At 41.4% G+C, this 21,963-nt stretch overlaps 1 protein-coding gene across 3 annotated transcripts in view; it reads left to right on the forward strand.

Annotated features, from left to right (window-relative positions):
- The window catches only part of Amotl1 (angiomotin like 1), a 179,409-nt gene that overhangs the window by 23,178 nt on the left and 134,268 nt on the right, over positions 1 to 21,963 (forward strand). Inside the window, exons 2-3 of one of the 3 annotated variants that reach the window (XM_004838055.4) lie at positions 5,327 to 5,455; positions 18,620 to 18,670. In XM_004838055.4, the coding sequence (XP_004838112.2) occupies positions 5,371 to 5,455; positions 18,620 to 18,670 (136 nt within the window). In that variant the 5' untranslated portion in view covers positions 5,327 to 5,370. Of the gene's footprint in view, positions 1 to 5,326; positions 5,456 to 18,193; positions 18,671 to 21,963 lie in introns of those variants that run through there. The other 2 variants (XM_087212303.1, XM_087212305.1) reach the window with 2 other exon arrangements.

Genomic DNA, 21,963 nt, shown 5'->3' on the forward strand with positions numbered 1-21,963 from the left:
AGCTTAAGATTTCTTATAAGTGCTACTGAATGTTATCTCTTGAATATGAAGAGGCTAGGTGTTTATATTAATGTATTTGGATTATTCTGAGCTAGAAGGAAAAGAATATTTCAAGGTTGGAGACTGAAACTCATCAGAGCCAAACCCTTGGGGTATCCCAAGAGGAAATTGTTCTTCATTCCACTGTGCTACACAAGGTCACCTATAACTGAGTTTTTCAGATAGCTGATACCAGACTAGACAGTATCCTAGGTAATAGAGGTCTTAGCTTGTTATTTCTGCCTGAGAAGGAAGATTCCATCCTGTGACTTTTTTCCTCTTGGGATTCAACTGGTTGTTTTGTTGGTCTTCTGGGTGGGACCAGGTAGATTTACATCCTCAACTTCCAACTGAGATGGAATACAGTATAAGAATAAGGTCCTGATCTAAAAGGCTGGGAAACCATTAGAACTGGCATGAAATCTTGATATCCTTTGAAGAGTATCTTACCTTCCAGAATAAGGGCCAAGAGTTCTGTAACAGTTCAGCAGCACTGAGGATTGTTGGTGAATATCAATATTTTGTTAAGAATCTAAAAATGAATTGCTTGACAGAGTTGTTCATAAATGTAGTGGTTTACCTGGGGAGCAAATGAGCTCCTTCTCAGTGGTGGTATTAAGTATAGGCTGAATAGGTATGTGGTAAGGAGTCATGCATAAGGCAAGGGCTGGACAAAGGGCTCTAAGCTTCTCTTCCAGCTTCTATACTGTTTTATTTGTAGATCCTTGGTTTGTGCTTTTTATTTTCTCTTTTTTTTGTACCTGGGATAGACTTTGGGACCTTGCATCTACGAAGCAGGTGGCGGCACCACTGAGCTAAATCCGCGCCCCCCTTGGTTTACTCTTTACATCTTCTATGTTTTCACTTAGCTTGTTGTTCTATAATGGTATTTCCAGATATTTACCTCCCCCACAAATCCAAAAACTTCTTGAAGGGATAATATTTATGCTTTTCTGTTCCAAGTGTTTTTAGCATAGTAACTAGCACATAGGAGACATTGAGTTAATATTTATCAAATGACATTGTGTGTGTGTTTATCTTGATTTATAGCTTAAATTATCAGCAAGAAGACTTGCTTGCTGTGATCATGTTCATGATCCTTAGAACCAGTGGTTGTTTAAGTACCTGATGATAAACTGTGCCACATAATTATTTAAGTATAGCACTTCAAATTAATCAATTCTTTCTCTATAGATGGAGCCATAAATGGCAGTAAAATAGAGCAAAGTATGGCTAGGATTTTTCTGAATTTATAGTTCTCAGTCAAGTTCCCTGTGCCATAAATGGCCCTGGAAGTGATGGCCAGAGTTCTTAGTATGAATTGGCTGCATTAGGCAGGCAGAGCTCTCCTGTGGGTAATTAGGAATATAGTTTCTTTCCAGGCTTGGGGAGGAAGGTGGATGCATAAAAAGGCAAGGTCTCTAGAGGCATGATGGGCAGAGGGGCAGGATGTGAGCGGAAGTGGGATCATGGGTGAGGGAATATCAGCAGGCTAGACTGGGTAAGGAGGTAAGAATAGGACTAGGAAGCAGAGGCAGATAGGTGTGGTTATGGGGTGGAGAACTTGCCAAAGATGCAGAAGATGTGGTTATGGGGTGGGTGAAGTTGCAAACAGATTACTTTTCAAAGAAGTGCAGTCAACTGAGATTTGCTTGTACCAAGCACCAGTAGTTCATTTACTCAAATGGTATATTGAATGTTTACTTGTGACAGCCACTTTGCAAATACTTAGGTTACCAATACAAATAAGGTAGAATCTCTTGCAAGTGCATAAATTATAAACTAAACTCTACAGATATTATTAGTGGAAAATTACAATACTGTGTAATAAATGGTATAACAAGGTAAGCACAGATAGCCTATGGGAGCCTCTGGGGAACATATAATCAAATGTAAGGGAGTTATGAAGGATGTTATAGTTGTCAAAGTGAAGTGGATGAGCCAGAACAAACCTGCTAGAGTTCTAGGGATAGCTGAATATTCAAATGACCAAAGAGGGAGTTTATTCAGAGATTGCAAATACCGTGTCATAGTTAGGCCTTATATGCCATGACAAGTAGTCCAGAATTTATCCTGGGAGCAATGAGTCACTGGAGCATTTTAAACAGTTTTGTGTTTCAAAAATATAACTATAACCAAAGTAAGTATGGAGAGAGGGATGGAGAAAAGGAAGACCAGGGACCCAGAAAATTATGGCAGTATCTCAGTGAGTGAGGGTGGTGGCTCAATGAAGTCCAGGGCCATAAAAACAAAAGCAGATGGATTCTTGAGACATTTGCAAGTTGTAATAAACAAAACCTGGTGGTTGATGGAATGTGAGATGTAATCAATCAAGAATGGCTGGTTTCTGGCTTGGGCAACTGGGTAGCTGGCTCACTCCAGAGGCACAGTGGCTGGAGAGGAGAATGTGAGAGCTTCAGGAGAGTTCTGGTCATGAGGGAGCCAGAGTCCCAAACCTACAGGCTACAAAGGAGACATGCCTCTTTTGGGAGCTTAATGGGCTGTAATAACTGACTAGGGTCCTCATCCACTGGTCATTATCATTTATTCATCTATCAAATCAAGCAGTATTTATTAAATACCATTTATATATTCCTAGTATCTCAGGATTCTATAGACTCAAGTGTCCATCTAACAGTTGGCTTAGTTTTTTTTTAAAATATATTAATTGGTACATTTTAGGTATACAATACATTTATATTTATCATTGGGTGTTTGTACCTGAACATGATGTATCTTAGTTCTTATTTTTTCCATTACCTATGCGCCCTTCACCCCCACCACCCTTCCCTATTTAGGCTTAGGTTTTTTTTAAAGTAGTTCTCAAAGTCAGAGTTACTACTCTATGTTTTTAATAGTCTTTCCTACTCAACCCACCCCAACTTGGTTATATTACTGTTTGAGCTGTCATGTGCTGCTAGAGGAAAATATTTCCTCACTTCCTCTTTCCATGGTTGCAGTATCTTTTTCATTACATTACCATGGCTTCTTTAAATTTTATTTCTCCTACATGGACTTAGTCTTTGATAGAATTTTTACTTGGATAGAAGTTAAATTCATTGTTGTATATGGTCAAAGGTCTGGAAGCTTGTTCTCTAAGCTCCAGAGTTTCATGAGCAATTCTGGGACTTCCTGTGACCCGAGGGATGGTATTGGAATTTCAGTATTAGATGTGATTGATCAAAGTCTTCCTCCCAGTTCTTGTATCTGGTACAGTTTTATTTCATATTTGATGCTTGGCTTTCCCAAGCTGACATATGAAACTCTAGCATTGGAGAAATCAGCCAGGTTTGCAGATTGAAGTTAACAAAACACTCAATATGAACCTGTGTAGTTAAGATTAATAAAATGAAATGTGTGAATATGAGAGTCTAATCTTACATAGCTAAGAGACATCATCTTGCAAATCTTTTTCCTGGGAGACAGAGGAGTGTTTAGGTCATTGGACCAAGAAGAATGGGGAATCTACTTTGAAAACCACTCTCATTAGTCAGTAATGTTATTTTGTCATAAAGCCCTTAGAATCTCCAACTCACTTCTCCAGGATACTGCAAGAATTAATGAAGTGATTTTTAATTATCAGTCTGTTGTAAATAAATGTTGCTTTATAATAATATGCCATTATTGTTACCATTATTTCATAATCAAAGAAGTTATAAAATGTTGGATGTTTATTTCAATTGTCTTAGTGATGCCAGTGTGATCATGGCCCAGGATCAAACTCATGCTCAAGACATACTTTTAGTTTCCCAGAGAATGTGTCTTTTGCAATAGTACACTCCATCTAGCCCCAACCAGCCACCTCTTATGTGGGAGGCTGATATTTCTGTTGACTAATGGATAAGTAATGCAGCCGCTTCATTCCACTGATGTGTGTGGATAAGTTAACTTTGGATGTAGAAGCATAATATTGAAAGTCTTAGAAAGCCTGAATGAGTCGTTGACAACATCTATCCTAGACTCTTTTGTTTAAAGTTAAAAAAATTAAAGTAAATTGCTTGCCCAAAAATCACCCAGTTAGTGCCATACATCTGGATTTATTTGTGAATCCAATGTCCTCACTATTGCTTTGTGTTATACTCACTCTTGTCTAGAACTTCCTTCTAGGTGCTTGGGTTGAACACAAATTCGCTAGTGAGTCAGTACCCAATAAAGTACACAAAAATCTTTAGCACCTATTTGTATGTTATTAGAGAGTTTTGTATGAAGTAAGTCATATACCTACCATATTCTTCTAGGCAGACATTTAGAAAGCAAAAGTCAATCTGCCATGTCTGCAGTCCACCAGGCAGTCCTACTGGGCAAGTTTGAATGGTGTTCTAGAACTCTAATCAACCCAGCTGGTCTGATTACAGCAAATGATAATAAAGTGCCCATCCTAATTAAGCTGGCAGGGTTTTTGCCTTAGTGGAAGTCCCAGTTGCTGTATTCACAGATGTGTGACTCAGTTATGTTCAATTATTCAACCACTTCATATGAGGATGAAAATTTCATAATATGCCAAATGTTACTAAAATCTCTTCGTAATGTGGATAAAACATGGGTCAGGGGTTGTAATGAACTCAGATGCAGTTTATATGTAGAGATTCTCCAGGATGACTTCAGAGGCAACCAAGGGAGAAGATGACCTCGTGAAATTCATGGGTATTGGTGACATGTGCTTTTCTATCAGGATAAAAGGAACTGGAAAATTGGTCTCCTTGATTTCTCTTGGCCCTGAGGTTTTCCTTTAAAATGTTATTTATTGCATACTTTTTTAGGTTATGAAAGTGTTTTATGTTCACTGTGGAAAATGCAGAAAATTTACAAAGAAAATAAAAAGTAGTCAAAAAATAAAAATAAAATAAATAAATAAAATAAAAAGTAGTCATAATTCCAACACAATGATAGCTACCTTTAATTTTTTAGGTGAAAAATTTGGAATCTGTTTAGGCATATGTAAGATTATATACCTCTTATTCCTCCCTCATCTTTTTTTTTTTAGTAAAATTGAGGTCTTACTGTATCCTTCCCTGAAATTCTAGAAGTTTATAAAACACACAGAAGTAAATAGAAAGTTTCTTGCCCAAAGCGCAGCACATGATAATTGCTCCACAAACATTTGTTAACCAAATGGCCAAGAAAATTTGATTTGTGGACTTCAGCAACCCCACCCAAATCTCAACAATAAGATGCCAAAGGAACATAATGAACTGGAAACTGGAGACTTTCTTTTAAGAAAGCTCCCAGTTTTCAAGAGGGCATTAGTAGTAATTCATATCCTTTTTGTGCTCATTATGTATTTCAGGAAATTGATCTGAAAGCTGCACATACAAGGGACTTGCTGGAAGCATGGACCTCAGTGACAAATGGGCTTTGGAGAAAGGAAGCTGGTTGTCTCATTCTGGAATTCATCATTTTCTCAACGCCAGAAGAGGTATGGCCCTTTTGTTTGTTTGTTTGTTTTGGTACGGGCTGTCGAACTTGGGTCCTTGGGCTTTCGAGGCAGGCGGCAGAACCACTGAGCTAAATCCCCGGCCCCATGGCCACTTTTACTCGTGATATTTTTCAACTCCTTCACATCACTGTATCAGCTCAGCTGTCATCAATATGTGCCCATGACTGTTGCTTTTTTGAAAGCATCTAGGTAGAGAACAGAGTCTCTTATGGGTCTTAATATCAGAGCTGGATCCAAACCCAGAATTTAATCCTTATAAGCTATGTGGTCTTTAGAAAACCTATGGTTCCCTGGACTCTAATATGAGAGTAAGATACCTACTTCTCAGGATTCTGATAAGGATTGTTATCAATATAGGATGCCATTTCCTGAGCCCTGGCCCTCACTGGGTAGGAAGTTAGTCGATATCTTTAAGCATCCATCATGCATTATGTTCCTATTTCATTCGTGTCCTTTCACCAATCTTCCAAGCACTCACGTCGGGGGAAAAGCAGCAGCTAGGGAGCAGGTCAGTCCTCTTCCTTTTTTTCTTTGTCTAATTATCTGATTAATGTAATTCAGCCTTAAATGATGGGGATCTCATTACTTTCCTGGAGCAGAACATTTATATGTAAGAATCAGAGCCCTGACCCAGTGCTATGGTCTTCTGTTGAGTCTGAGAGATCACCTCTCCTTCATTCCCAAAGTCTGATGGAGAGCTACTTTGGTAGTAGGAGCTAATCTATGGATGTGGGTAGGGGGTGTTCAGAGTCGCTGAGGTTAAGGGCCTACATGATGCTTTTAGTACAAATTTGTCTGCCATTTTTTGTTCTCTGATTATGCATTTGAGATTATTACTGAGCATATATTATATGCCAAGCACTGGGAATCCAAAAGAGGAAGATAGACATAGAAATAACTAAACTATACTATGTGATCTCCCCCCATGTCTAAATTGGGTAACTTATACAGCAACAAACATTTGTAGATCTTCTGCACTGCACTGCATTTTCCAACTAAGATTCATACAAACAGAGAGAGATTCTCCAAAAAGATGGGCAGATCCTCCCAAGGAGGAAATTTGGATGCAGTTTATTCAAAAACCCACAGCTGTTTGCTCCTATGCCCTCTGACATTGTTACTTTAGCCACTTTTTGGAGGCTCTTACATTGTTATCTCCTCCAAGCTCCAGGAATAAAGGTGAACCTCCTTAGCTCAATATGCAGCCCTTCCTGAGCATATATATCTCTGCCTCCTTCTCTAGATTCCTCCTCTGCTGTTCATCACTAAGAACGCCCCCTTTCCTGTCCATGTATTGATCTCCGGATCCCTGCATACAGCATGCTCTCACATTCCCATGAGCCTCAGCACAGGCTCTTTCCATCTGCTTTCTACTTGGTCAGTTTCTACTCATCTTTGAATCTTCAGCATAAGGTCAGCTGTTCTGAGATGGCTTCCTACCACTGCCACTGCTTCTTCACCCCATCCTGGCCTTGCTCAGAGGCCCTCCTCAGTGCTGCCACAGCACTTTGCATAATGTATTATTATTGTCTGTATTCTTAACAGCTTGTGAGCTTCTTGAGGCAGATTTTTATCTATTGTTGCATTCCTTTCACTGTAGTGTGACAAACCCTTGATGCATATTTGGTGCCTGGCTCGTAACTACGTATGTAAATTAATAAGTGGGTGAGTAGTGGCTAGGACCATGTCCTCTGCATATCTCTGCCTTCACTGAACACATTTTTGGGTTTTGACAACTCACCTTGCTGTGTAACTGCTCCTGACTCTACCACACCACTTCACCTTGCTTTCAGCTTTACCAGTAATGCTTCATTCAATGGCCTCAGGCTTATTTACCAAGCTGATAGGCAGAGGAGAGAAAGAAAGTAAGTGGGATTTACCTGTTGGTGCTTTTGTAACCTAGGCAATAGAATTATCCATCCTAGAATTTTAGAACTCAAATAAGCCTGTAACGGTGTGTGTGTGTGGGGGGGGGGGTATTTACTGTGACCTGCTCCACACACCAGCACATCCCTCTGTGAGTTCACCTTGTCCTACATCCAAAATCTGTGGGCAAGTTTGGCCAGTAGGGAGGGGAAACAGGCTGTGGTGAAGTCTATCTATAGGAGCGGAGCAGTTCTTGAGTAAGTGATAGTGAAACTTAGTTCTGGTTGGCAGCAGATTCCATGAAATCTAGTTCCAGTTCAGATAATCAGTCTGCCATAAAGGAGATATACAATACAAGTGTGGCAGTGTTACATTGTGACAAGGGACCAGTGTGGTTGAAATTTGAAAATCCATGTGGTCAGCTGGTATTAGGGTGGGGAGCTTGGGCTTCAGGGATTCAGGAAAGGTACAGGCCTAAAGGTATTATAGACAGATGAGTTACATAGAAATTTTATATGCAGTCAGATAGGGCTAGGTCCTTGAGGGGGTCAGGACAAAGGTGAAACGCACCACAGTTACAGGGGACACACATCAGCTGGAAACCAGGCCTCAAGCTAAAGACAAGATGACCAGACCTACATACTTCCTCAAAGAACAAACAGTGGGCCTAACGAAGTCTAGATAGACATCAACCACCGGCTGGATGACCAGAGGCCTCTGCACCCACCACTTCCTAGGAGAATCTTTGTTCTTTCCATCATGTTTGTTATGTAACTTGTTTCCCAACTGGACCACTATTACCTAAGTGACTACACTTGTAACCTTATTGGATGTCCATGGCTGTGGCCCACACTGTACCCAATGGGTTTCACCCTATAAAATTCCTCTATAAAGTGGCGCCCTGGGCTACCCACTTGGGTCCCGTCCTACCCTTCAAGAGCTTTCCTGTCAATAAAATACCTTCCTACTCTTAACTTCCATTGTTCCTAGGACCCATTCTTCAATTTCTAGAGAACAAGAACTTGATGTATCCTACAGTTAACAGGTTAGAAGATATAATATTTTATATTTCATCTCCGTATTTCCTGTAACAGAGACTATCTCAAGCAATTCTCACAATAACTTTATTCTCATTTTTGAATGAAGAAACTGGGCCTGAAAAGGTTGAAAACTTGTGCAAGATCATTCAGCTTGCCAGTGATTGAGCTGTGATTTCATCCTTAATTTGATTTACCCCAGCCACAGTAGGCTTTTGCTCCTCAATACACTGCTCAACACTTCCTACTCTGCTTTCATAATTTAAGGTTCTGGTAGTCCAGATACAAACTTGTATGGCTGGTGATTTCACAGACACAGTAGAAAAAAGGATAGCTCTGAGCAGGACCAGAAAGTAAACAATGCTGTTGCAACTCGTGGGTTACCATCCAAGTCTACAGCTGCCTCAGCTAACACACTGCAAGGCTCTGACCCACCTGCTGCTGAGCATCTTTTCTTTCTTTTTTTTTTTTGGTACCGGGAATCAAACTTGGGTCCTTGCCCTTGTGCAGCAGGCAGCGAAACCACTGAGCTAAATCCCTGGCCCTGCATCTTTTCTTGACCTTGTTTCTCACACCTCTCCCCGCCATTGGCTGGTACCAGCTGTTCCATCTCTGGGAACCGATGTGAATGAGTGGGCTTACATTTCCAGTGAAAGTCCAAGGAAAGTCCTGAAAGAGTCCAGGCCTCTGGGCTTTGTTCTTGGCTTCAATTCTCAGTCCTCAGAGAATTGCATTATTTGCCAGGGAGGCTCAGTGATCCTGCTGAGTCACAGGCCTTGAGGCAGAGTCACACAACATCTGCCCTTCTGTTATCCTGGAGCATCTCTGGCTGCCATTAGGGTGGGTCTGCCTCCAGGAAGCTGGGTGGGGAGAGCCCGGGATGTCTGGGGGTGATAAGGAGTTTCTGAAGGAAAGTCCCTGTGCCACTCCTGCTTTATACATTCCTAAAAATATTCCCATGAACTGGGGCCAATGAGTTTTCAAACTTATTTTAAAGGACTGGGGCATGAAGAAATTATTTGTAGTCCCTGACACAAAACACAAGGAGGACAGTGTCTGGCCAGTGCCCTGTTTCTCTTGCATTACATGTTGATCTAGTTCTTCCTTTGATGTGTCACTGCCTGGACATATATATACATGTGGGGATTTAGCACAGGAGGGGTGGTCTTTGGCAGTGAATGCATAAAACATTTCCTCCTGTTCTAGATGTGCTCACTCAGCTGTTTGGGAATCTTGCTGTCATCCACCCTTCCCAGGGGACCCAACCTACCTATGCTCCTCAATAGGGAAGAGGCAGGAAATCTGGGAAGCACTGCTTGGCAGTGTGGGCCAGGTGGATCACAGAAACTCAATGGTACTGTTTCCATTTCAGTGATAAAAACAGAAAGAAGTAGATTTCCTTTCTGGTGCCTCTCAGGGTCAGGGAGAGGTTTAACTTTGGGCAGGCAAGAAAGAAGAGACATTTCCTGAGAGTAGTCTGTATGCCAAGTGCCAGGAAGTACATTATTACATTTTATTCATACCTTCACTGGAATCTTGTGAAGTAGCTATTGTTGCCTCCATTTTGCAGATGAGGAAACTAAATGTCAGAAAGGCCAGCTAGTGACTTCAAGCTCATGTGGCAAATGGCAACAGAGCTCACATCCAGACTCAGGTCTTTGTACTCCACAGCTGTGTCCTGTCCTTTACCTCCTTGACAGTTTCAAAGATATTCCATCTTTCTGTAAATTTTGATGATTTTTGTCTTGCATACTTTGTGTAACAGAGGGATGTAATAGTCTATCACCTATGTCCTCTTATTGGCACTTGTTCTAATATGTTTCCTAAGGCCATCAACTGTTCTATCCCTTCCATTTTATAGAGAAGAGCATAGTGTAGGCAGGTTTGCAGTCTCATCAAAGATTGGTTGCAAAACTACAGCTAAAGCCCAGGCCTCTGCTGGTCCCCTTGCTCCCATACCTATATTGTTAAGACAGTTTCCTGGAAGAAACACTTCAGAACAGAAGAAAAGGGGCTCTTGTGTAGTCCAAAGACCATATTTGCAGCTCTGAAAAAAGCAATTCTCTCTCAGGCCTCTGTCCAGGATTCTGGAGTGAAAAATATAAGATCAAGGTGGTCCCTGTATTTCAAGACAATCATATTCATCCTATGGATTGTGGTTTTTTTAATGGCTTAGTTATAGCTTTCAATTGCAGCAAATGTTTTTGCCCTTAATCTGAACAGGATTTTTTTTGTCTAATGTCACTCAATAAATCCAACTGAATATAAGTTGGAAGTATATGAGTTTCCTCTTCAGGGACATTATTCTGTGTGTATTTTTGGAAATGTTCTTTATTTTGATTTATGCCCATGTACACCTTCTAGTAGCTTCTTGGTTCAGCCAAAGGTTTGGTTTTTTTTTCTTTACTATGATGTTGACTGAGAATTCTCTTAAATTTTGATCTTTGTACCACACTTGGTAACCAGAATTGGGGGTGGATCAAATTACCTATCTAGTTTGCAAAATACCTTGCTTTTGTTAACAGCATGTGTGTTGGAATTTGTATTTTTCAAGAGATAATATTTAGCATTTTTACCTAAATGAATCCTTGGCTTCCTGTTAGATTTAATGTCACACTATCTCTTGTGTCCTATTGTTTCTGTTGAAGCTAAAGTGTTTTGGTGAGATCTATTTAACTGCTCTTCCTATGGAGTTCATTTCTAGAAGTTAGAAGAACCTAAAGCAGCTATCTGAGGTTTGGTCTCATGGAGGGGGAATAAAACAACTGTATTTTCTTCCTTTTATCAAAGATTATAAAGTGACATTGTGCTAAAAAGAAAAAAATCAAGGTCTGTCTGACCATTAATCCCACTGTGTCAAGTGCGTTGGGTTAAGGAGCACCTAGCAGATAAGTTAAGCATGCTCCTGGGAGTGTCTGGATGGGAGGCCTGAACTTGGCTGCTATGTACAGTTCCTCACCTCCTCTCTGGCATTCTTCCCCTTCTCTGCTTCCAAGATGCCATCTTTGCTTTGTCATGCCTTTCTGCCTCAGTGATTCTGCCTTGAAGCCAGCTGACCATAGAATGAATCCCCCAAACTGTGGCCCAGGTTAAACCTCTCCTTTAAATTGTGGGTGTCAGGTATGGTATTTTTTTTTTTTTGGTACCGGGATCGAACTCGGATCTTTGCGCTTGCGCAGCAGGCTGCGAAACCACTAAGCTAAATCCCCGGCCCAGGTATTGTATCTTAATGATGCAAAAACTTACTAATACACTCAAAGAAGAGAAATGTCCTCAGGGCCAGTTCAGCCCAGGAGCTAATGCTGGGACTCATTTGTTGCAAATTTCTTTTTGACATAGCCTTACTGGTGGACATGCATTTGTCCTTGGTGTCGTCTGTAGCCTTGTCCTAAAAGATACAGGAAAGATGATAATCAGCATGCAGAATTGAGCAGAGCTCAGGCAGCCAGAGCCTCTCTCCCTCTCAAATCACTGTAACCCATACTTCACAGAAAGGGGAGAGGGGGAGGGAGGCATTGCTTTTCCACTCTGCTGTGCTGTTAGCTAGCAGAAGGCCTCTGGGTGACAGATGGCTACCTACAGAGAAGATGAACAAAAAGCAATGCCAGGGAGGAAAGACAGAAGGAGGGCTCAGTTCACTTCTTTCTGTCCTTCATACTTGAAATTGGCGACCTCTCCAGGGACTAAGATGGAAAGGTTATGAACAGATCTTAGTGAGCTCTGACTACCATTGTAACTTGTTATAATGGTATTTCTGTAGCTCTTTCTTGCAAATAAAATTGATAGAACTGTATCCCTTGGCTGGAAAAAACTTCTTTCCATGTGGCATAAAGCCCCTCACATACCTTTTAGACAAAGAATCATATTTGTATAAGACCCCATCTCTTTTTCTCCTCTACCTAAGTGACTGCATGGCCCTCAAAGTAACCTCAAAGTAACACAGGCCAGAAAGACCCTCTCTTTGACCCCTGCACTAGGCAGAGGCTGCTGCCAACACAGGTCCTGGCACCTCTGCAGCAGAGGCTGTTCAGGAGCTGATGACATTCCTGGAATGCTGAGGATGTTTCTGGCCCACAACTGAAGTCCCCATGCACTAGGCAGAAGATCAACGATGGACATTTTGCTAAGAACATTAATTCTAGCTACTTGAAAGAGCTTGTAGAGTGCTCTTAGCTCTAGAAATAGAGCTAAGTATTCCTTTGATCCTAGAGTCATGTCCAGCGTGGTTATATGACTATACCTCAATTATCAAGACATGGAGCTTGACTGAGTGTTCCAGATAACTGAACTATAACCCTTTAAACCTAAATTGTTTAAAATGTTACTGTTTTCTAACAGTTAATAAGACTTTTTTCTATGACTTTTAAATATATTTTCTCGCCCTAAAAATGAAAATTGTTATATCCCAGTTTATGATTGGCTTATGGAGCAAAATTTCATTTAAAAATATATTGCCTTTAATATGGATCCATAATATCATATCCAACAATTCATTTACACTTTTAAATATGCCTTAAAAATATCTACCTGGATCCACAAGAAACTGTGGACGGTTTTTCAGGTTGGGGATAGAGATAAGGATAGGATGGGAAAGGGAATTTTTATTTTTCAGTTTATAGCCATACGTACTAAATGTTTTTTTCTTTACCGCAAACAGATATTATATACTTATATAATAAAAATTAATTTTAAATGTTTAGAATAATATAAAGAAAGAAAGAATATTAAAGCTATGGAGTGGGTTCCCAGGCTGGCTTTCAAAAGTCTACTCAGTTTACCATTAGTCAAAGTAATAGTAACAGTGGCCATTAAATACCAGCCCCTTGTATAATCTGTTTCTATGGAAAATCCACCCTGAGTCACAGAAATATTTCCTTCTTACTGTTTTCTCTCTACTCTTTAATAAATGCTGCCTTTGAAATAGGAGCAGAGAGTTTGTCTTCCTGTCTGATGGGGCATGGGAAAAGGAGACCTACTCTCTACCAGGGACAGTAAAAAGAGGGCACTCTGGCATGCTCCCAGACACTATTTAGAAGAAAAAAATGAAAATTTAGTTTGCACCCACTGTGTGTTAGACACTGCTTGATCTGTCTCACATCTTTTTTTTTACCTATGAGATAAACATTACTTTCAGGAAACTGAGGCTTTTAGACAGTAACATTCCTGAGTGATTGTCCCCTTAATAATTGACAGAGCTAAGATGCAAAATTATAAACTCCCTCACAGGTGATTATAACTCAATGGCTCTCTACCACCCCTTTGTATGGCTTTCTATCACCTACAAAAGTGAAGTATAGATAGGTACTTTGGATATTACCCTGTATATTATTCCCCTTTCCTATTGCTGGGTCAAATTATTTGACACCCACAACATAATGGAGAAGAGGTTTATTTGACTCATGGTTTCAGAGGATTCCATCCATGTTTGATGGCCCCAAGGCAAGAACATCATGGCAGAAGGGCATGATGAAGCAAAGCTGCTTAGTCCATGGCAGCCAGGAAGCAGAGCAAAATAACAGCACCAGATGGTAAGAACCAGGGGTCAGCTATAGACTTCAAGGTTGTTCCTCCATAACCCACCCAGACACACCCAGAAGTATGTTTCATTGTTCCCTAGGTGACTCCCAAACCAAACAAGTTGACAAATAAACTTGACTGTCACACCATGAAATTCAGTAAGATCTTCTGTCATATAATCCTTTATTAGAAGGTGAGAAGCACTATGGTGTTGATGACTTCTGTAACTGAAATGCCTAGCACAGTGCTGAGAGCATGGTAACTCCAAATAAACATCAGTTTGACTGGTAGGAAATATTATTTTTTTTGTACAACTTTTTATTGGTACATTTTAGGTGTACAATATAATGACATTCATCATTGGAGATATGCACCTTTACATACTCTCTTGGTTCTTATTTTTTCTCCCTTCCCCTGCCCTCCCTATTTACAAAGACTTTGTTTCCATTTTTTCATTTTCTCATATTAATTCCATTCCCTTCTTTCCTTTCCCCTACCCCTCCCACTTCCCCCTCCCCTTTGCCCCTTTTCTTCCTAGGAAATATTATTGTTTACTCTGCTCTACTTTACAAGATAGAAAATTGGAATGATAATATTTAGAAAATTTTTCTATAGCAAATATTGAAATAAGAAAAATGTTTTCTGATTAACCTCCACTTGGTTAGGAAATTCAAGTAACTAAAGTGATGTAAAGAAAGTTCTTGGCAGGGCTGGGGATTTAGCTCAGTGGTTTCACCCCCTCCTGCACAAGCGCAAGGACCTGAGTTCAATCCCTGGTTCCAAAAAAAAAAAAAAAAAGAAAGAAAGAAAAAAAAAAGAATGTTCTTGGCTTACAAGTCATCGATTTAGATGAACAAATCAAAAAAGAATCCACTGTTAATTAGAGCAATTTGGCAGGACCATTTGGCAAGTTCCAGAACCTACTCACCCTGTGGAACATTTGTAATGCTGTATTAGTCAGTTTTCTGTTGCTATAACAAAATGCCAAAGTCCAGGTAATTTATAAAGAATAGAAATTTAATTAGCTCATGATTATGGGAGTTGAGAAGTCCAACATGATTCTGTATTTTCTCAGCATCTGGTGAGGCTCTTCTTGTGCATCACAACATGGCAGAGGGCACCACATATGGATGGAGACTGTGCCACGAGTGCTATCTTGGATTTCCCTTCCTCTTCTTATGAAGCCACTAATACCTCATGGGGACCCTACCATCATGATCTCATCTAATCCTAATGACCTCCCAAAGGCCCCACATCCAAATACCATAAACGTATGAATTTGGGGATTAAATTTCCAACACATCAATGAGAAGAGGGACACATTTAATCCAAAGCACTATTTTTTTTTTTTTTTTTTGGCACCAGGGATCAAACTCGAGACCTTGCGCTTTCGAGGCAGGCGCTAGAACCACTGAGCTAAATCCCCAGCCTCTAAGGCACTCTTTTTTAAGGGAAAATGGTTACCACATAACTGACTTTCAAACCAATTGTTAGAATAAAACCCAAAAGTCAGAGACAATGAACTTTCCCCTTAATTGAAACACACTCTATGAATAGTACTTTATTTCAGTAACTCAAAGTTGTTAAAGGAAAGAAAAGAGCTCATTTGTGTCAGCTGTGAAGGTACAAGGCATCCAATAATAACGAACATTCATTTGATTTTTACAATGTGACAGTCTGTCTTCTAGGGATCTAAGTGTATTTATTTATTGTACTTTCACTACAACTAGATATCAGTTATGAGTATAGTGCATCTTCATTTTTACAGAAAATTAAGGCTAGCATAAATTACCAGTGAATGGTGGAGGTGGTATTAGAACCAAAACCCCTCTAGATTGCCTCTGTTAGAACACAAAGGGTATTTATGCTTCTCAATGTGATGGGAAACAAAGGAGACTCTCCATCTGACCCCATACACTCATAGGACCTATAGTGTATCAAAAACTGCTATTAAAAATCTAGAAATTGGCAATGGCAAGGTCATTGTTCACCTTGACAACAGATCCTCTGGCAGAGTGGTGAGGTAGAAATTTGTTTGGACTGCCTTTAAGAACAAAAGGAAGAACAAATGCTACTAGTGAAGTTTTGAGGGGAATTTTGTTTGAAAGAGCAACTGAGAATTAAAGGTTGGCTGTAGACAGATATAGAATCAAGGAAGGATTTTTTTAAAGATAGGAAATTAGCATGTCTGTATTCTAGTGGGATTGACCTAGGACAGAGGAAAACATTAATTTAGGTGTTAAAGGGAAAGAGCCAGGTGAATAGGATCTGATCCCACAATGGTGTTGGCTTTGGTTGGAATCCACACGATTCCTCTGTAGTAAAAAGAACAGAAGAGTAAATAAACTAGGCAAATGCACAGTGATTACTGGGCTGCACAAAGGTTCCTTGAGTTTAATGGTCATCAATTGAAAATAAAACCAGACAGCAAGATTTTATACTTTTTCAACCATGTTTAGTTAGGTGCAAGTAGAAAGAAAGTAGAGAATTGGATTTTACTACGGTTGTAGTTTTTTCAAGTAAAGAGTATGGAAATAGAGAGGGATGTATATTTGAGGGTGCATATAAGAAAGAACTGATAGGGATGAACCTAGAAACCAAGGTGCATTAGGATAGAAGGGAAGTCATAAGGAGAATGAGGGACAGAGAAGAGGTCACAGGATAAGTAAATTGTAGATACTGTTAGGGCCAAAGAAAAATTGGATTAAGATAGCAGGGAAGAGACTGAAAAGGTAGGAGATGGGGGTTGGAGAGTAGAATGCTTGACATTATTGATGGTATTACTATGAGAGCAGGAGGCTGGGCTGATGGGGTAGGTCAAAGATGGAAGAGGATGCCAAAGAGTTGAGAAATCAGTGTGTGAGAAGAATCCATTATGTACATATGAAGAACCAAAAACTATCACAGGAATGGAATTGAGGAAAGGGACAGTGAGCCAGATGATAGTGTCTTCAAAAAAAAAGAGGTAGAATAACTCAAAGGTCTGTAGATGGCATGGGAATAGCAAGGGACAGTACTATGTGTCATTTTTGAGGATTACTGGGTTTCAGACATAGCATGAAACAAAAAGAAATCAGAGGAGAGTGAAGACACGGGGGATTTTGCTATTGAGGAACTATGAATTCCAGAGAGCAAATGGAAGGATTCTAGATGATGGAAAGGGGTGGACTTATGTGTGCAAATTCTCTCAAGGATATTTAATCCTATATTTGGGAGCTCTGAGTGTGAGGAGCAGAATCCCAGAAGAGGAAGGAGAGATATTCTATGCAGCTCAAGACTGGCTACATTGGTGGGGAAGGAGAGCCCTACCCCTGCTTCCTTGGGCTCCAAGAGCAGTGCTGGCTAAGTGGTTCTTTCTGTCCTGCATGGTGATTTGTAAACTAAAACCCAACAGTGGAAAAACGCAGAGCCGGCTGTGTGTTCACAGGACAAGAACACACTGGCATAGATCTGGTGGCTTTAGGCTGCTGCAGCTGGTGTTCTGATCATTTTGAGACAATAGGACCCCAGGAGACTGCCCAGACTGCTGATCTTCCAACTGTCAGTCCGCCGAAAAAGTGAAGACACAACCAGGCTTGTCCCTTCCTTCCCCTTGGTCCCTCTCACGGGTCATTAGCTATGGGGCTGTCACCGGAGCTTGCCCTAAAAGCCCAGGATCCTCACAGAGAAAGCAGTCACAGATCGTCCGTGGTTGGAGGTGGGGGATACATATAAATTTGCCCAAGTTATTCAGGCCATTGACCCAGAGAGAGAGAGATTCCCACTACCTGACACTAATTACTTCAACACTTAGAACTCTCAGGTGGAACTTCTGTTACCGAAAGCAGGCCACTCATTAGAGAGAACCACTGAACCCCAGCGCATGACAGTGCTCAGCAGTCTTCCATAAACGAGATTTCCAGGCTCCCTCTCCCTACTTGTGAAATGGAGATCTTATTATTTCCCCTGCTTGAACCAAGTGAATTCTTAAGAGGAGGAAATAAACTTCGGGCTGGAATTTGAAATAAGGTTCAAACAGAAAAAGGGATAGGAAAGAGGAATACATAAAAAACTCCTCCTCCCTGGCTGTGAAATGAATTCAAGCTCAGAAAGTCTTTTAATAAGAAGCCCCGGAATAATCAGGTGCAATACAAAAGAACAGGGAATAGTTTTAGAGCTGGTTATACTCTAATTTTTAATAAACGGGCAAAGGGGTTGGGGTTGGGGAGGACATCCTCCTGGAACCGAGACAGGAGGCAGCGCGCGCAGCTGGGGAGCGTGACGATCACGGTCGCGTAGCAACGGGCGGGGATGCGCGCGAGGCGCCCCGCAGGGTGAGCGCTGGGAGCTTGAGAAGCTGCGGCGCCCGGCACCCTAAAGCTTCCCGGATCGCGGAAAAACTTTGAGGTTTCTCGGCGCTGGCTGTCTGCGCGATGCTCCCCGCGGGCTGAGGGCGAACAATGAGGTTGCAGCCGCCGCGCTCACCTTGGGGAGCCGCAGGATCGCATCCTCAGAAAGTTGGCGCGCAGCTGGCGGCGCCTGCAAAACCCTTAGTCCCTGGGCCGATCTGCCCCTCAAGTTTCTGCGACAGTCTCACATCCTCAGCGGATCCGGGGTTCCGAATACGTCGTAGGCCCTGGTGCACTGATTCTGATCCCTGGGAGAGAGAAACCCGCGCTTTTCTGAGGGACCTGCGCTTTAAGTGATGCTTGATCAATTTTTTCCGCCTTTCGTCTTTCCCCAGACAGTGAGTCTGTGGACGCCTCTCCTGCGCCTTACAGCCCAGAGGAGTTAGGTAAGTCTAACCCTTTTTCTTCTTGAAGGGAGGATCGGAATTCCACCCTACAACCGCGAGTTTTGGGTCGCCAAAACAAAATCAATAGAGGAGTGGATGGAAAGGGTCAGGAGAACCCTATATCATGGGGCAGCGTATAGTATTCAGACTGGCCTTTTCTTGGTGTGAGTGTTCTAGGGGTGGTAAGGGAAGTGTTCCATGTTCCGCGCGCGCGCGCGCGTGTGTGTGTGTGTGTGTGTGTGTGTGTGTGTGTATGCGCGCGCGCACAAGTCAGTGGTGCTGCCGGAAGGAATGCGTCACAGCAAACTTCCATACCTGGCACTTCCATGAGCAAGCTGAACCCTTTCAGCCTGGAAGGGCTGCGGTGGCTGATTCTGTCTTGCCAAGCACCGTGCAGAGAACAGTGTATGGATATCCTTCACCTGAATTTAATGAAGTTGACTGCCAAAAATGGCGGTGTAGTCATTAAATTACAAAATGGGGCTGGGGCGGGGGACAGTTCCTCTTGTTTAATTTGTAGGTGTTTTGAAATAGGACATTTCATCCTCCTGTTTCAGTAAGAGGGGATTTGTGGAAGGTGAGTGGTGACAGTTGTCAGAAACAGACCTCCCTATGTGGAGAGGCAGAAATTTGCATGCTCAGGATCACACTAAGCATTCTTGACACCCAGTCTCTCTTGGAGGCCCAGTGTTTGGGTTCTTTTCCTTTTTTCTGCTATCAGGTTAGTTTAGTTAGCTGCTACCTAGTCTGTCAACTCTGTCCTGGATGTCCTGTAATCACCAGGATGGAAACCATGGCTTCCTTCCATGAAACAAAAAGATGTTTTTTCTAAAGGTGCAAGTTGACAGTAAAGGAAAATAGAAATTTTCTGCAGAAAGCAGTTTACAAATGTTTACCATAGTAATATTCTCAGTGTTGGGCACTTTGTTTCCGGTCAGCTTCTTGTCCTAGGATATACAGCCTTATCAAGTCTACACAAGCTGGGCCGGGGATTTAGCTCAGTGGTTTTGCCACCTGCTGCGCAAGTGCAAGGACCCGAGTTCAATCCCTGGTACAAAAATAAATAAATAAATAAAATCTACACAAGCTGAAGTAAAATTCCACCTCAGCAATGACTTTCATCCATTTCTAGTGAATCAAAATAGATGTGAATCAAGAATGGCATTCTGAGGTAGGGAAGAGTATCTTGTTTATTCAGAAAATGCACTTCTGACAGATGTGAGGCAATCATATCTCTGCAAATAGAATCCCAGATTAAACACATGAGCAAAGCTAGCTTTTAAGGGCACTCTGTGGTCAGTCCTTCTATGAAATGAAAATAACATCAAAACCATGGCTTTGCATGAAGTGATATATTAGAAGGCAGGTCCTTGGTGATTTGCTTCACACAGTGTAATTAGGTACTGATGACAGGAGCATTGATGTGCTATGGTATGACAGAAGTATTTGGTCCTCTTAAGTTAAAGATAAAGTTAAAGCAATGGCAAGATGGGCACTGCTTGCTCCAAGAAACAAAACTCTCTAACTGCCAAAAGGTTTGAGTACTGTAATTAACGTACCAGCAAGGCCCAGGTATTTGACCCTCTTGCATCTTCACGTCTTCCTCTGGGATTAACAGACTGGACTGCCTCCTCCCCCAAGCTGAGGCACTGATAGGCACTGATAAGTAAGCAGAGCTCTTAAAGTTAGCAATAAACATTAAGAAAGTAACATTTTTTCTCTTTAGTTTAGAGAGTAGAAAAAGCTGAGTTTTTCAAGAGGAGATGAGAGTATGTCTTAGACTGGACTGTTGTAACAAACTACCACTGGGTAGTTTGTGAACAACAGAGATTTATTGGTTCTGGCTCTACCAGATGACTTCTTAGGTATCTTCCAGTTCTAGCCTCCTAAGATACTGTGTGGACTCATCAGCCAAAGGAGATTTGTTGTCATCGGGTGTTCATTGTTTATGTTCATGTGCCATGATGTTTGTGTACATAGTATCTCTGAAGGGTTATTCTCAGGTGGAGCAGTGCTCTGGATGAGACTGCACTGTTTCCATGGTATTCAGGTCAGAGAGGGAGCTTGCATTTCTCTGTTGGAAAAAGGCATGATAGTTTTTGGTTCTTTTCTTAGACACGCAGCAGGAAAGATACCTCTTCTTGCAGTTGGTGAGCTTGCCAAGCAGCCATTCTTTCTGGGGCACAAATGCATATAGGCTCAGCCTTGGCTAGGATGTAAGAGGGGAAAGAAGCTAAAGGAAAACTGTTTCTCTCTTCACAACCCTGCTGATATCCAGTGTGTGGGTTTTGCACACCAAGCAATTGTCCAACTCTTATGCCAACAGCAGTTGGGTACCCTACAATGTAATTAAGCTGATATTACCCAGAGCTAATGCAGACTCCACAGATTAGGGGCTCAGTCATACAAAGCTGCTCCCTCCTACAGATGCCAAGTGCAAGTAGTGATTCTCTACCTTCTCCACACTTCTGTCCAACTTAGTTACACTTCCAAGGCTCCTGCAACCTTTTCTTCCAGTTCAATAGTTTGCAGTAATGGCTCACAGAACTCAGGGAAACACTTTACTTATATTTGCCAGGTTATGATAAAGGTATTATAAAGGGTACAAATGAACAGCTAGATGAATAGATACACAGGGCAAGGTCTCAAAGGGTCCCAAGCACAGGAGTTTCTGTCCTTGTAGAACTGGGGCATGCTACTCTTGTGGCATGTGGACATACACATCTCAGAAACTCCAAAACTCTCCATTTAGGTTCCATGATTAATTGAAGGTAGACATGATTAATTAGGTAGACATGATTAATTGAACATTGGCCACTGGTAATTATTTTGGACACAAGCCCTTTCACCTCCTTAGAGATCAAGTTTGGAAACAGTTGTATCTAGTTGAAAATCACAACCTTCTGTTAATGAGGTTTGTTCTGCTGGCAATCAGCCCTCATCCTGCTATACAGAGACTTTCAGCTGCCATTCATCTCATTAGCATAAACGCACAGGTGGTTGAAAGGAGCTTATTATGAATTAAAAGAATAAAACACTCCTGTCACTGCTCCCAAAACATTACAGAGGTTTGAGGAGCTCTGTACCAAGACCGAGGGACAAAAACCAAGTATTGCAACAAAAGATGCTCTAATGATATTTACCACTAAGAAAGTGATAAGGGTTTTAGGAGCTTTGTGTCTGCAACTTGGAATGAAGAGGTAATTTGTATTTCTTATTGTATCAGATCATAGAGGTCCTAGAGTCTTAGTTTGAATTCTATCGCTGAACTTACTTGTAATCTTTGACATGTG

The sequence above is a fragment of the Heterocephalus glaber genome, unplaced genomic scaffold, assembly GCF_053883595.1.
Source record: "Heterocephalus glaber isolate CG9 unplaced genomic scaffold, H.glaber_assembly_v1.0 deba00001429, whole genome shotgun sequence".
NCBI lineage: Eukaryota > Metazoa > Chordata > Mammalia > Rodentia > Bathyergidae > Heterocephalus > Heterocephalus glaber.